The sequence below is a fragment of the Monodon monoceros genome, unplaced genomic scaffold (genome assembly GCF_005190385.1).
Source record: "Monodon monoceros isolate NGI ecotype Baffin Bay Population unplaced genomic scaffold, NGI_Narwhal_1 Super_Scaffold_18, whole genome shotgun sequence".
Classification (NCBI taxonomy): Eukaryota; Metazoa; Chordata; class Mammalia; order Artiodactyla; family Monodontidae; genus Monodon; species Monodon monoceros.
In genome coordinates, this window is record NW_021703774.1 from 98,588,740 (window position 1) to 98,605,221 (window position 16,482).

General features: G+C 33.3%; 1 protein-coding gene across 2 annotated transcripts in view; it reads left to right on the forward strand.

The window, feature by feature from the left end:
- ARHGAP29 (Rho GTPase activating protein 29) overlaps positions 1 to 16,482 on the forward strand; it is a 74,607-nt gene that overhangs the window by 36,096 nt on the left and 22,029 nt on the right. For both annotated transcript variants that reach the window (XM_029227717.1, XM_029227716.1), the window contains exons 4-12: positions 4,918 to 5,014; positions 5,381 to 5,453; positions 7,598 to 7,646; positions 8,077 to 8,214; positions 9,113 to 9,177; positions 9,604 to 9,714; positions 9,820 to 9,900; positions 10,102 to 10,290; positions 11,032 to 11,169. In XM_029227717.1, the coding sequence (XP_029083550.1) occupies positions 4,918 to 5,014; positions 5,381 to 5,453; positions 7,598 to 7,646; positions 8,077 to 8,214; positions 9,113 to 9,177; positions 9,604 to 9,714; positions 9,820 to 9,900; positions 10,102 to 10,290; positions 11,032 to 11,169 (941 nt within the window). The remainder of the gene's footprint in view (positions 1 to 4,917; positions 5,015 to 5,380; positions 5,454 to 7,597; positions 7,647 to 8,076; positions 8,215 to 9,112; positions 9,178 to 9,603; positions 9,715 to 9,819; positions 9,901 to 10,101; positions 10,291 to 11,031; positions 11,170 to 16,482) is intronic.

The window sequence follows — 16,482 nt, forward strand, 5'->3', positions numbered from 1 at the left end:
AAGGAATTTTCCCTGTGCAAATGGTGAAAATTTTCTTCCATTATATCTTTTAATTTGGTGGTTTTCAAACTTTGGCTTTTGATTTATAACATCGAGTTAGTGAATTGTAACCAGCATTTTAAAATATGAAAGAGAATAGAAAAGAAAAATCAGAGTGTAACACTCATTGTATAAGACTTAAGGATATTTCAGAAACTTTGTAGGTGTTATGTAACTGATAACTATTATGTGTATATGGTATACTTGGTCATGATGTGATATGTATTTCTTACCGAAGGTTGTGGTAAAACGGTTTGAAAGTTGCTGTTCTAATAGGTTATATGTATGAAAGCTATTCATGTGTTTTCTTAAAGAGGTATAAATGTGCTCATTGTCGTGACTTAATAGGGAACCCAAGGGAGACAATTATTTAAACTTTAAGCAAAATCTTGATTTGATTTCGAAGGTCAGCTAGTAGAGGGGAGAGAGTGGAGACAGAGAGGCCACTTGGCAGGTTGGTAAATAGTCCAAACTAGAAGTAAAACATGGCCTTTGAACTAAGTCAGTGTCAACGGGAATGGAAAGAAAGAAAAAAAAGTTTGAGGCATTTTGGAAGCAAAACTAATGAGCTAAGGAATGTACGGAAGAGAGTAGGTTTGAGGGGCAGAGTAGATAGGAAGAGATGAGAGCTCAGTTTAATACATGTTGAGATTGCAGTGCTGGTGGGTAAAGATTGGGAAATAGGGGGAGGAATGTATCAAACAGACCATCGAAAATATGGGTCTGGAGCTCAGAGGGTAAAACTAGACAGGTAGTTTAAGGATTCATTCCGTTAAAGGTATTGAAAGTGGATGAGATTCTCTGGGGGTAATGCATAGAGAAGAAGGCCAAGATGAGAACTGCCGGCTGAGTGGAAACAACTGTATGAAGCACGGATCAGATGTAGGATATGGGGGTGCTCATATTTACTAAATACCAAGCACTGTACCCTAGGTGTTTTACATTTGTTTTCTCAGTTGTTCCTTTCAGTAACACGCCATTTTACGTATGGGGAAATTGAAGTTAGGTGATGTATCCAGAGTAACACAGGAAGTGGTAAGGGTCAGATTTAAACTCAGGTTTGAAACTCTGAAGCCTTGCATTTTCTAGTTGCTATAATGTATTGCTTCTAAGCAAAATGCTTCAAGATAGAGGGAAATGGTTAATATTTGTATTAATAATAGCTGACATAATATATTGAGGATGTACTTACTGTATGCCAGATGCTGTTAAGCTCTTTACATGGATTACCCATTAATCTTCACAGCAAATTATTATTATATCAACTCCCATTTTGCAGATAAGAAAGCTGGGACATAGAGTGATTTGTCCAAGGTTGCATATGTATGAAGTGGTAGAGTTGTTCAGAGTTGCAGAACAGTGAAGTAGGATGAAAACTTAGAAGGAAAAAGACTTCCAAGTTTGACTAAAACAGTTGGAGGTTATTGTTGACAGTGTTGTTCAGTGGTATTGAGTGAAAATAACTAACATTTATTGAGCATTTTCTATGTAACAAGCTCTGTTCTAAGTTCATTAAATCTTCACAGTGTTTCTCAAAATACATATTATCCCCATTTTATAAATGAGGAAACTGAAGAACAGAGCAGTTAAGTTACTTAACCTCGTTAAGAGGCAGATTTAGGATTTAACCTAGGCAGACTGGCTTTGGAACCCATCCTTTTAACCAGGGGTGCACAAACTACTACCAGTGGGCCAAATCTGGCCTGCTGCCTGTTTCTGTAAATAAAGTTTTATCAGAAACAACTACTCTTATTTGTTTATGTTTGGCTACTTTATACAGAGTTGAATAGTTGCAACAGATTGTATAGCCTGAAAAGTCTAAAATATTCACTATCTTGCCCTTTACAGAAAATGTTTTCCAACCCCTGCTAACCATTAAACTGGATGAAAAGCCAAATCCTGGTGAATTGTCATTATCTATTTATAAAGTTTTAGTAGTAAAGAAATGCTGAATTAGATAGGATGGTAACTTTAAGAAGAAATATGGTAAATTTAATTTTTTTCCTGTAGAAAAGATTTGGTTATGTTGTTAGTAGCACAAGAAAAAATGTCAGTTAGTAGGAGATAGTGAAGTTATGAGGGAGGAGTAATGGTGGTAAGGGTTTTGGAGAATGCGGGAGAGAATGGGAAGATTTATTATTGGAAAGGAGCCAAAGACTTTTCTTTGAAACACTGGACAGGAGCAAAAAAATGAAAGGATATTAGAAGTATAGAGCTGTTAGAGCTGTTTTGAAGTAGAGGCAAGGGCCGTAATAGGAATTTTCATTAGATGGCTGTAACCTCATTTGAGTAGGGATGAAGATAACGATTGAAGATGGTTTAAATAATTGTCTTTTTGCTACTTAGAATTATTTCACTACTTACAGTTATCTCACAGTCATGTTTAGTGCTTTGAAAAATACATTTATAGGAAAAGAAGAATAATTATAGAATTTTGCAAAGTGTTATAAAGTATTTTTTTCTTTAAAGTCTAACAGGTTAAAGTTGGGAAATAGGAGTAGGCTTTACATTTTTGTTGGTATTACATTATAAATTACATTTAAAGTCTACTTTCAAGTGCAGTTTTAAAAACAGCATTATTGAGGTATAATTGACTTAAAATAAACTGCACATATTTAAATTAAGGGTACAGTTTGATCAATTTTGATATGCATACTCTTGTGAAACCATCACAATCCAGGTAATGCATGTCCCTTTGTCATCCCTCCCTTCTGTGCCTCTCTGCCACCACCTTCACCAATATTTATATGTTGTGTTTTCATTTTCATTGTATTCAAAATACTTTCTAATTTCCCTTTTTCTTCTTTGATCCATGGTTTATTTAGAAGTGTGTTAGTTTCCTAATATTTGAGGATTCTTCCAGAGATTTTTATAATTTAATTCCATCTAGTCACAGAACATACTTTACCTGACTTGAATCCTTTTAAACCCATTGAGACTTGTTTTATGGCCCATAATATGGTCCATCTTGGTAAATATTCAGTGTGTGTTTGAAAAGAACATGTATTTTGCTGTCATTGGGCAGAGTGTTCTTTAAATGTCGGTCTTGTCAAGGTGGCTGATAGTATTGTTGAAGGCTTTCACATCCTTTACTCATTTTCTGTCTACATGTTCTGTCAATTGTTGAGAGAGGGTTTTTGAAATCTCTGGCTGTAGTTGTGAATTTGTCATTTCAGTTCTATTAGTTTTTGCTTCATGCATTTTGAAGTTGTTTATTAGGTGCATAAATGTATAAGATTGTGTCCTCTTGATGAATTGAATCCATCATTATAAAATGACCTTCTTTATCTCTGGTAGTTTCCTTTGCTTAGAAATCTTTGTGTGTTATTACGCAGTAGGCTTGGGGCAGTTGTAGAGCTCACCATGTTTGTTTCTTTTCTGTTAGGATTTTTGTTCTGTGTTGCCTGATAGCTAATGTCATGAAAACTGCTGTGTCGTATATTTGTACAGATTTCTTTTAGTTGTTTCAGATATATAAGCCTGTTTTTCCATCTTGACCAGAGCAGAAATCAAAAAATATTTTAAAAATTATTTATGGCGGTTCTTAAGTTTTTCTTCTTGTTTGTATCAGGGATATTTGGAAGAATCTGATGAAAGGTATGGACCTTACCCCCTCATATCTACAAAGGCAGTTTTTAAGTTTTTCTTCTTGTTTGTATCAGGGGTATTTAGAAGAATCTGATTAAAGGTGTGGACCTTACCCTCTCATATCTACAAAGGCGTGTAAAATCTTGGTTGTAATTTCATGAGGCTTCCAGGCTTAAGGTTTAATTCATCCCTGCTTAGGAATCCTGGCTTTCCAGGAAACATTTTCAACCCTAGTTGCACATTAGAATCACCTGGGAGAGCTTTTGAACAAATATATGTGCTTCACCAGGCCTCTGAAATCTGAATCTTTGGTGGTGGGACTCAGACTTTGTTTCTAAAGCTGCATAAGTAATTCTGATGTGCAGGCAAGCTTAAGAACAACTATGTTTTAAAACAAAGGATAGCTTCCTCTCCACTTGGTTTCTCTCCTTCCAGTTATTGGCAAGGATCCTAGGGAGGGTGGGTTACAGGGAGCCGGTTGCTCCTTAAACTCAATCTGAGTAGAATGAGTTACTTTAAAAAATTTACCTATTCAACCCTCAGATTTTGTCTCTGTAGATTGTATCTGGGCTTTTAAGAAAGGTGCATACAGATGAAGTTATGATAAGAAACCTTTTTCGGTTATGTTTCATAATTTTAACAAAATGCAAAATGTTAGACTGTCCCTGTGATAAACAGACAGCTATGTATCAATTAAAATGGACCTCAGAGCCCAAGACCCTATAAGAAATAAGGGTATAAATAAATAGGAATTTAAAAATTTTAAAGCTTTGTGTGTTTTTAATTGGTATGCTTTGTATATAGGTTTTATGCTATGTCGAATGTATATGTGATTTCAAATATTGGTAATTTGTAGTGGAAAATGTACTTCATATTGACTTAAGTGACTTAAACAGTGCATTTAGCTGTTTTTAAAAAATGCCGTGAAGCAATAAGCAAGGGAAAAAAATACGGAGCACTCTTAATGAGAGAAGGCTGGTGTAACATGGACTGCATGACTCAAGATCAATTGATTTCACATTGAGTCACTTTTTAGATGTGTCAAATTATGCAATGTGTGGAGCAGTCAGGTTGGAATGCTGGCTACTTTTATGCAAGGTGATTCTTTTGTATGATTTCTTTAATGAAGAACTTGAACATCATATTTATTTTGTGTATTAGGCTTTTCAGTTTCTGAATCTTCTAATGCTTCTAGTAGTAGTGATGGATTTTTAAGGGATTAAATGACTTTGTATAAAACTAGTTTAAAGTATTTTCTCCTCATTTATTGTAACCAACTTTTCCCTAAAGCTGTGAACTTCACAGAAGTAAATGAAGAAAACAAAAATGATCTCTTCAGAGAAGTGTTTTCTTCCATTGAAACCTTGGCCTTTACCTTTGGAAATATGTAAGTAGAGGACTGTCATTTAAAGAAATTAGGGCCTAGATGTCTCATTGAGAGTATGTCACAATAATTCAGTACATACATGCAAAGTAAAGTATTAACTAGCATGAAATATTATCACAACTTCAGAAAAGCTACATTCTGTGTTGCTTTACTGGTGTATTTGGAGGTGTTTATAGCTGTTTAGAAGCAACATCCATTTGCAAGTGACTATGTGGTTTATGTGGATAGATTCCTAGCAGTTTATTTCTAAGGTTCTTAATTTTAAAAAATTTAACCAAGATGACATGTTGAATGTAAAGCTTGTGACAGAGCAATGTCATGACTTGTTTATTTCCATTTCTTTTTTTTTTAAATTCCCCTGGATAGCCTGACAAACTTCCTCATGGGAGATGTAGGCAATGATTCATTATTGCGACTGCCTGTTTCCCGGGAAAGTAAGGTAGGCCAAGTTTGTACGAAAGCAAAGATTTTAATGTTTTTAACTTAATATTTTAATAATATCCTAATCTTAATCTCAGCATTAGTCTTTGATAGTTGTTTAGTTTAGCAAAAAAAAACAGCTCAGTTCATTTTAAATATGATAAATTATGGTCAGTTTCTGGACCAAAAATTTAATTGTACTTTTGAAGTGGAACCATCATTTAAAAAAAAACATAGCTCGTAATTTTATAGTGTCTTATGTAATGAACCTATATGTCTATGGTCCAAAATTTTAGTAAGTAATTCATAGCTGTTTTTCCTTCCTGACATTGTCGCAGATTTTAGGACTGGTAGAAAAATGATGCAAGAAGTAAAGAGGGTGTCAATCTTTTCACACATCCTACAGTTTGTTTGTTACCGTGAAACACTTATTAACAGTACTGAAGGTCTGAATTCTCCCTGAGAGCATCCTTATAAGTATGTTAGAGAATTGGGGTTCTGATTCCTAACTGGAAGAAAAATTGCTATGAAATAAAAGAGCATTAGGAATGTATGTAGAATATTGCTTTAAAGATTCATACTAATTGTCGTAGTAATACTTTCATTTTACTAAAATTTTTTCACCAAATGCAAGATATTTAAACAAACTGCATTAGGGACATACGTTGATCATTTCCTGTTAAGGATTTCCGAAAAGGATTGGAATCCAAAAGGATTTCAACAAATATTTGGAAATGTACCAAGTACCTGTTATTATATCAAAATAATATAAAAACTACAGATCTTTCTTAAATAATACAAAATATGAATGACTATTTAAGGCATTTGTTACATGTACTACAGTACTTAGAAAACAATTGTGACTACTTCTGAAGTCATCCATTTGGTGACTGAAGGACTAAAGGAGGATAGTGTAGAAACCATATCAGAATGATGAAGAATTTTAAGATCTTTAAATATTTTGCTGTTATTTATGATTTTTCCTCAATTTCATATTTTCAAGCTTGCTGCTAATTTAGAAGGTGTAATAAAACATTATATCAGTGTAAAAGGGGTCTAAACAATTTAAATTTTAGGTGTAAATCATATCTCCTATTCGTGTACTTCTGTTGTGCACATGTATACTAATTCTTAATAGGATAATACTTTTTCCTTTTTGCAGTTTTTAATTTACCCTAGAAATTGAAATCTAAAAATCCATGATGATATACTACTAATAAAATTACTTCGTTCGATGAAGAGTTTTGAAAAATACCTTTTAAAATAATAGTTGCCATTTATTTGATAGTGCTTAATAGATAACCATGCACTGTGCTAAACCTATATCATCTTAATCCTTAAAATAGTCTTATGAAGTAATGTTCTTATCCTCATTTTATAGAAGGGCAAACCAAAGTTAAATGAGTATAAATACATGGCTCAGTGTTATACAGCTACTAAGTGATAGAGCTTGACTTCAAACCCAGGTTTTACTTGATTCCTGTTGCATTGAATTCCTTCATACTCCGTATTGCCCAACTAAATCTAAACTCTCACAATTTCGGTAGGTAACCTTTTCCTGCACTGTCCAATAAGGTAGCCACTTGTCACATGTAATTCATTAAATTAAAATTTTAATTCTCATTTAAGTTAGCCACTTTTCAAATGCTCATATAGCTACATGTAGCTATTAGCTACCTTACTGGACAGTGCAGATATAGAACATTTCCATCATCATAGAAAGTTCTGCACTAAGCTGTCCAATGGACCTTCAGAGACAGCTTATCATATAATGAAATGGTAAAAGATGGCTGAAAGAGAGAGGTCTTTGTCTTCTATTTAGATAGCAGTCTATTTAGATTGCTTCTGTAACTTGCTGACTAATATTTTTGAGATCTGCAGAATTTAAAGTTTTGAATGGATTCATTAATGTTAACTAATGCTGTTAGTAAACAATGAGGTTATTCATTCTTGGACCTTGAGAACTGCTGTTGTAAAAAACTATATAATTCCTATTAAATGTTCTGGCATTTAAACAGATTTCTTAGGCCCTTTGAGTTCTAAATGCTTGAAATTCTTTAGTAGGAATTATGTCAGAGTAACAAATTAGAGTGAAAAAATTTTGAAGCAAAGTTCTGTTATCTTCTGCTCTAACCTTAAATTTGTTTTCTTCCATGTTTTAAGTCTTTTGAAAATGTTTCTGTGGAATCAGTGGACTCATCCAGTGAAAAAGGTAATGCTTGAGGTACTTAAAACTTTAGTCAAACTTTTTACAGTTACTTTTGATAAATGTTTTGGATTACTTAATCTCTCCTTGCTTAGTAACCTGAAGTATTCATTTCAGACATAAAATGAATGATGTGTGAAGTTTTACATATAAAACTTAAGGAAAAAAACCTGCTAGAGTACATAGATAATGTCATGATAGAGACTGATCAAGAATTATATAGGGCTTGTAACTTGATGAATAATAGAAATACATATTTATTAAAAAATATAATTTAAAACTATTTTCAGTTTAAACTGTGACCCTTTAATTATGAGTTTGTCACATATTTTTTAACCAGTTTTCATTGAAGAACATCTTAGGATATGAATGCTTCTTTGTTTAGAGTTATGAGCTCATATTTAATGTATACTTACCTTGATATTTTTATTTTCAGGAAGTTTTTCTCCTATAGAATTAGACAGCATGCTGTTAAAGAACACTAACTCTATAGAATTGGCTTTGTCATATGCTAAAACATGGTTAAAATATACCAAGAACATAGTTTCATGGGTTGAAAAGAAGCTGAGCTTGGGTGAGTTGCCCTTTAGGGCATCTGATTAACTTTGGAACGTAAGAACTGAATTGTTTGTGATTCATGTTCTACAGACTATAAATAATATGATTCCAAATTAGTAGCTCTTTCATTGTAGTGCATAAAATCATTGCCCATTTTTCTCTTCTTAAAATAGGAAAGACTCTTCTTACAGTAAATATACTTATTGAACATTGATGTGGACCAACCACTAGATCTGGGGGCACCAAGACAGATAGTATACTGTCTTTGCCTTTAAAGAAGTCATACTCTAGTGGGTGAAAAGAAATGCAATCAGATAATATGGTTAAAGGAGGCAAAAACAACAGTAGCTGTTGGATCAGAAGGCAGTGGAAACATATAAGGAACATCTTAATAGCTAATATTTTCCCAGTGTTTTACAGTTGACAAAATGCTTTCAACATCCATTATCTCATTTAATCCTTACCAAAACCCTGGGAAGTAGGCAAGACAAGATTATTATCCCCATTTTACAGTGGAGGCAAATGAGATGGGTTTTGCCTAAGGTCAGCAGATTTGCCTAAGATCATATAGTATAGGGTATGTATAGAATTTACCCAAAGCCTGTGCTCTTTCTACTACATTATTTGCTTTTAATAGGGAATGCCCATCAGATTCACCTGAATAGCCTTAGAAATAGATAATACACAGGCCTAGGTCCCATTCCCCCAGAGAAGTGAGATCTAATCAAGTGCGTTTTGAAAGTTTCCCAGTTGGTTTTGCTGAGTACCACCAATTAGGAATCATAGCTTCATAGCATGTTGCAGATTAGTGTTTGTGATCACTTTTTAATTGGGGGATTACAAATAATTTTAGAGTATGGAGGGGGGAAAAATAAGTTGAATTTACCTTCTGATGCCTGCTTTGACCTTTTCAGAATTGGAGTCCACTAGAAATATTGTCAAGTTGGCAGAGGCAACTAGAACTAACATTGGACTACAGGTAAGTGGTCAGTGAACTACTAGGGTCCTCTGTCAAGAGATTACTCAGATGAGCGCCTTGCAAAATCAGATTAAATTTTGTACTTAACATAGGAAAGAACTTACATGCTAAATAACCTTTTTACTGACAAAATAAAATCTTTTTAAACTTATAAGGATACCCATTATGAAGAAACTAGGAAATCCACAGTTTTATATGAATGTTGATTAACTTGTTAGCTACTAATTTTGCTAACGAGGTTTAGAATAACTTCGTTAATTTTCTTCAGTATTTTTCTCATATGGTCATATTTATGAATAGTCATTTTTCTGAAAAAAATCTAAGCTTAAAAATTTCTCTTTTTGAAGAAGTTTAGTGGGGGTGGGGAGGATCTAGAACTCTAGTACATTTCTATTGGAAAATTTACTTTTCAATTTTAAATTCTAGGAGTTTATGCCACTGCAGTCTTTATTTACCAATGCTCTTCTTAATGATATAGAGAGCAGTCACCTTTTACAACAAACAATTGCAGCTCTCCAAGCCAACAAATTTGTGCAGGTAAAAATTTATAAATACAATGTACTTTAAAAAAAAAACAAAACAGCAGTATACCTTTAGAAAACAGCTTTTTTCTCTTTCTTTTTAAAAAAATACCCTTGCCAGCCTCTACTTGGGAGGAAAAATGAAATGGAAAAACAAAGGAAAGAAATAAAAGAGCTTTGGAAACAGGAACAAAATAAAATGGTTAGTATTATAGTAGAGTTTCGTCTATTTGCGAACGTCTAAAAATCATCTGCAGTCTGTAAGCGTCTACCCTGGGAAGATGCATCTTACTCGATGGTTTATCTAAAATGCAGTCTTAACTATCTTGCTGAATATGCTAAAGAAACTTGTGCATTAGGATTTTTCTTATTCTTTATTTAATACTCTTCTTTTTCTGTGTAGCTTGAAACAGAGACTGCTCTTAAAAAGGCAAAAGTGTTGTGCATGCAACGTCAAGATGAATATGAAAAAGCAAAATCTTCCATGTTTCGTGCAGAAGAGGAACATCTGTGCTCAAGTGGTGGATTAGTAAAAAATCTCAACAGGCAGCTAGAAAAAAAGCGAAGACTGGAAGAAGAGGCTCTTCAAAAAGTAATCATCTGTTTTGTTATTTGTTATTATTGAATTAGCACTAATCTGCTAAGGCTTTGGTTCTCAAACTTTAACCCGCATCAGGACCACCTGGAAGGCTTGTTAAAACAGACTGCTGGGCCCCATCCCCAGAGTTTCTGATTCAGCAGGTCTAGGGTTGGCCCCAGACAACCTGCATTTCTAAGTGCCCATGTGCTGCTGCTGCCGGGGATCCACACTTTGAGAACCACTATGCTAAGAGATTTTTGCTTATCTTTTGAATTTTGGGGGTTGTTTGTGAAAGATATATCTTAATATTTTTTTACTTGATTGTTCAGAAAGTTCACCATTTAGGCAACTGTGTGTATATGCGTACTTATTCTAATACCTGGTAGCAAGACTAGGCTGAAGCTTTGTATTATTTATGAAATATAATTGATAAATTCTGTAAGAAGATTATATAGAAAATGGTAAATATAAATAGAAAAGGCTATTAAATAGAAGTGGATGTTGATTTTATAGACAAACAGTGTACTAATTGTAAATCATACTTGACTATTGATAAAAGACAAGTGTCCTTGAATTGCTGACCAAAACAGAATATTTCTTTTTAGAAATATTCTACTTAAAATATAGAATATTTCAGAACTTTCATGCATAAGCCTTTTCAGTTATTTAAATCGAGCCGTACTAGAGTAAGCATTTGTTTTAAAATATAGATTCGGTGAACCAGTGTCACTTTTTTCTCTGATACTCCTGAAGGTAGAAGAAGCAAATGAACTCTACAAAGTTTGTGTGACAAATGTTGAAGAAAGACGAAATGATCTAGAAAATACCAAAAGAGAAATTTTAACACAACTCCGGAAACTCGTTTTCCAGTGTGATCTTACCCTTAAAGCTGTAAGTAATTTCTTCAGTATTTTAAAGAGGAAAAAATAATCTGTATATCTGAAGAAGGGAGAGGAATGCTTGATGAGTCATGATTCTTATGGGATTTAATTTCTGAGATTAATGGAAAGTTTAGACTTTAAAAGTCGACTCTCAGTTTGTTTTTTTTTTTTTTTTTTTTTTTTTTTTTAATACTGGTTTTTGGTTTTTTTTTTTTTTTTTTTTTTTTTTTTTTTGACTCTCAGTTTTTAATACTGGTATGTGGTTTGAGTTTCATTTTTTTTTATCTGGCTCTCCACTCCATGGATTGATGATCTGTTCTGTTAAAACTGAAATCAGAGAGTTTGAAATTGCCTCTATGCCACTGTCTTTCTTGGCTTGGTTGACAAAATGGATTTAATCCCTGGAACTTCTATAAGCAGTATGAGATCTTTCTTCAAAATTTGAGTAAACTAATAAATATTGAAATTGAACCCAATGGTTTATTTGAAGACAAAGCATCCTGTTCTCAAGTGTTTTCATTTGCCTCTTTACCATGGTTTTTATTTTAAAAAGTATGTGCAAAATACAGTCAGCCCTCTGTATCCACGGGTTCTACATCAGTGGATTCAAGCAACCATGGATTGAGAATATTCCGGGAGAACAATTTTCCAGAAACTTCCAAACAGCAAAACTTGAATTTGTCCTGCGCTGGTAACTATTTACATAGCATTTACATTGTATTTACAGCTATTTACATAGCATTTACATTGCATTAGGTATTATAAATAACCTAGAGATGACTTAAAGTATACAGGAGTTTGTGCATAATATATATGCAAATGCTATGCTATTTTATATAAGGGACTTGCACATCCGTGGATTTTGGTATTCATGGGTGGTCCTGGAAACAATTCCCCTCAGATACTGAGGAATGACTGTACCTTTTCTCGGTGTACATTTCACGAGTTTTAACACGTATATAAATTTGTGTAACCACTGCTGTCACAGTCAGGATTCAGAACAATTCCATCACTCCAAAAAACTTTCCTCATGCTGACCCTTTGTAGTCAAACTCTCCACCCATCCCTTATCCCTGGCAAGTATTGATCTGTTCTCCATCTCTGTAGTTTGGTCTTTTCCACAATGCCATATAAATGCAATCATAGTATGTATCTTTTGGAGATTGGCTTCTTTACTCAGCATAATGCTTTTGAGATTCATCAATGTTATGCATGTATCAATAGTTCATTTCGTTTTATTGCTGAGTTGTAGTCCACTATATGAATGTACCACAGTGTTTATCCATTCACCTGTTGGACAATTGCATTGTTTCCAGTTTGGGGTGATTAGGAATAGAGCTACTATGAATACTTATTTACAGTTTTTTGTGTGACTATAAGTTTTCACATTTCTGGGGTGAATACCTAGGAGTGAGATTAATGGGTGGTATGGTAAACGTCTGTTTAACTTTATAAGAAATTGCCAAACTGTTTTCCAGAGTAGCCATAACATTTTTCATTCTAACCAGCAATGTGTGAGAGTTCCAGTTGTTCTGCATCCTTGACAACACTTGTCAGTTGTTGTTTTTATATTTCGCTGTTCTTAGGTAGTGGTTTTAATTTGTGTTTTTTATAGAATGACTTATGATATTGAGCGTCTTTTAAGGGGCTTGTTTGCAATCTGTGTTTTGCCTCTTCTTTTGGATTGAGTTGTTTGTTTTCTTATTGTTGAGCTGGCATATATTGTCTTCCAGTCTGAAGCATATCTTTATTCTTTCAGCAGTGTCTTTCAGGGAGCAGAAAGTTTTAAGAAATTAAGTCTAACTTAATTTCTTCCTTTATGGGTCATGCTTTTGGTATTATATCTAAGAGTGCTTCATCTAGCCCAAGATCACAAAGACTTCTATGTTTTCTACTAAAACTTTTATAGTTTGACATTGAGAAATGATCCATTTTAAGTTAATTTTTTTAGAAGGTGTGAAGTATAGGTTGAAATTCATTTTTTGCATATGGATGTTGTATTAAAATTATACCCACGGGACTTTAATTTATAGAGGCGACTGAATGTTGACATGGAGAGGTCAATGTCATTGAAAAATGAATTACTTAGATTTCCTGAGAGAAGGGAACACACTATGCCACAAAGGGCCATAAAGGTACCAGGTTTGGTGAAGCAGAAGCAGGAGTGAGGGGAGAGTTGAGTATAAAGCCTTTATTGGGGTTTCTGGGGAAAGGCAAGGTAGGACAGGATAAGCAATAAAGGATTGGCTCATTTGTGTAATTTCAGTGGGCTTTAGGGAATAGGGATGGCCTGCAATTGCTTGGTACCTGGCCCTGGGATGAGTTAGGGTAAGGGGAAATATTGGCTTGGTGTGTGAGAGTTAGATAGAGATGGTTGGAGTTGCATATGAAAGACATGCATGTTCCCCGGCTAAGAATTGGCTAGCATTGGGAGGAGCAGTCTCTCCCCAGCCAGCAAGCTTTGTAAGGTATTAAAACATCATAAAATACGGAAAATAAAAAAAAAACATGATTAATACAGATGTCCACTTGTTCCAATACTGTTTGTTGAAGACACTGTGCCATCGCCATTGAATTGCCTTTGCATCTTTGTCAAAAATCAATTGACCATGTTTTTGTAGTTCAATTTCTAGTTTCTCTATTTTGTTCCATGGATATATATATATATGTGTGTCTATTGTTTTGTCAAAACACTACTAGGTTGATTACTGGTGTTGTCTAGCAAGTCTTAAAATCAGGTACTTTGAGTCTTCCAACTTTATTCTTTTCAGAATCATTTTGAGTGTTTCAGATCCTTTGACTTTCATAAAAATGTTAGAATCAGCTTGTCTGTATCTACAAAAAAATCTTGCTAACATTTTGATTGGAATTGTGTTAAATCTTAATCAGATTAGGGAGAATTGACTATATACATAGCATCTTAACTATGAGTTTCCAATCCATGAACACAGTATGTGTCTCCCATTTATTTAGGTAAATGATAGTTTTAATCAGCATTTTGTAGTTTTTAACATGTAAGTCTTTCCCATGTTATGTTAGATTTAAGCTTATGTATGTAAGTGTTTATTTGGGGGTCTGTTGTGAATATGATTGATATAAATAAATACATACATGATTTATGTGTACATGTGTATATGTATCTATGCATACATACATGCACACACTTATTTAATTTCAAATTCACTTATTCATTGTTAGTGTTGAGAAATACAAATGATTTTTGTATGTTGATTTTGTATCTTGCAACCTTGCTATAAACTCACTTATTAGTTCTAGGAACGTTTTTTGCAGAATCATTGGGGTTTTCCCTGTCTGCAAAGAGGGACAGTTTTCTTTCTTTCTTTCAAACTATATTCCTTTTTTTCTTTTTTCTTATTGCACTGGCTGGGACTTACAGTTCATTGTTGAATAGGAGTGTGAGAAAAGACACCTTTGCCTTATTCTTGATCTTAGGAAGAAAACAGTCTCTCACCATTAAACATGATGATAGCTGTAAGTTTTTTTAAAGATACCTTTTATCATGTTAAAGAATTTCCCCTTTTTCTAGTTTGCTGAGAATTTTATCATGAAGATCTTGGATCTTATCAAATGAGGGTTTTTTTGCATCATTTGACTGATGTGATAATATAATTTTTCTTCAGTCTCTTAATATGATGGATTACATTTGATATTTGAGTGTTCATCTAGCCTTGCATTCTTGGGATAAGCTGCTCTTGGTTATGATGCATTGTTCCTTTTCTATATTGCTGGATTCAATTTGCTAATATTTTGTTGAGTATTTTTTTTCTTCTCTGTTAATGAAAGATACTGGTATTATGTTTTTGTTTAGTTTAGTTTTCTTCTTATACTGCCTTTGTCTGGTTTTGGAGTCAGGGTAATTTTGGCCTCATAAAATAAGTTGGGAAATGCTCCTTCTATTCTATTTTCTGGAAGAGATTGTGTAGAATTGGTGTTATTTCTTTAAATGTTTGGTGGCATTCCCTGGTGAAAGCATCTGGGCTTGGAGTTTTCATTTTTGGAAGATCTTTCACTATGTATTCAATTTCTTTTGATATAAGCCTATTTGAGTTAGTTATTTTTTTTTAGGTGAATTTTGGTATTTTGTGGAATTAGGTCCCTCCCTTTCATCTAAGTTGTTGTATTTATGTGCATAGAGTTGTTCATAACTCTTATCCTTTCAGTGCCTCAGTGGGCAGTAGTGATATCCTTTCTTTCATTCCTGACTTTGGTAATTTGTGCCTTCTCCTTCACTTCCTCTCTCTCTGGTTAGTCTGGCTACAAGTTTATAAATTTCATTGATCTTTTCTGAGAAACAGCTTTAGATTTCATTGGTTTTTCTCTAGTTGTCTTTTTAAATTTTTATTTCTGCTTTTTATTGTTTCTGTTTGCTTTGTGTTTATTTTGCTATTCTTTTTAGTTTCTTAAAGGTAGAAGCTTAGGTTTCATCAAGACCTCTGCCTGTTTAATACAAATATTTAATGAATTAAATTTCCCTCTAAGCACTACTTATCTACATCCCACAAATTTTGAATTTGTACTTCCCATTTTTATACAGTTCAAAATATTTTCTAATTTCCCTTGAAACTTCATATTTTACCTGTGGATATTGTAGAAGCTTATTATTTAATTTCTAATTATTTGAGGATTTTCTGGATATCTTCCTGATATTAATTTCTAGTTTAATTCTGTTATGGTGAAAGAAATACTTTGTATGATTTTAATTCTCTTAAATTTGTTATGGCTTGCTTTATGACCCAGGATATGGTCTATCTCGGTGCTTGTTCCATGTGTGTGCACTTGAAAGAATGTGTGTTCTACTGTTGTTGGCTGGAGTATTCTGTAAATGTCAATTAGTTCCTTTTGGTTTATAGTGTTATTTATTTCTTCTATATCCTTGATGATTTACTTTTTATTTATGTCAATTGTTGAGAAAGGAGTTTCGAAGTTTTCACTATACTATACATTTTTAATTCTATCAGTTTTTGCTTTATATATTTTGAATCTCTCAGTTGCTTATATATTAATGATTGTTATATATTCTCAGTGAATTGATCCTTTTATCTTTATGAAATGTCTCTTTTTATCCTGGTAATTTTCCTTGCCTTTTAGTCTACATTATTTAATATTGATAGAAGTATTTAAGTTTTCTTTTTATTATTTTTAGTATGGTATATCTTTTTCCATTTGTTTACTTTTAATCACTATATTTTAAATGAAGTTCTTATATAGCATATTTTTCAATGTTGATTTTTTAAAAATCTGTTTTGATGATCTCTATCTTTTAAGTGAAATGTTTAGACCATTTATGTTTAATGTAAATATA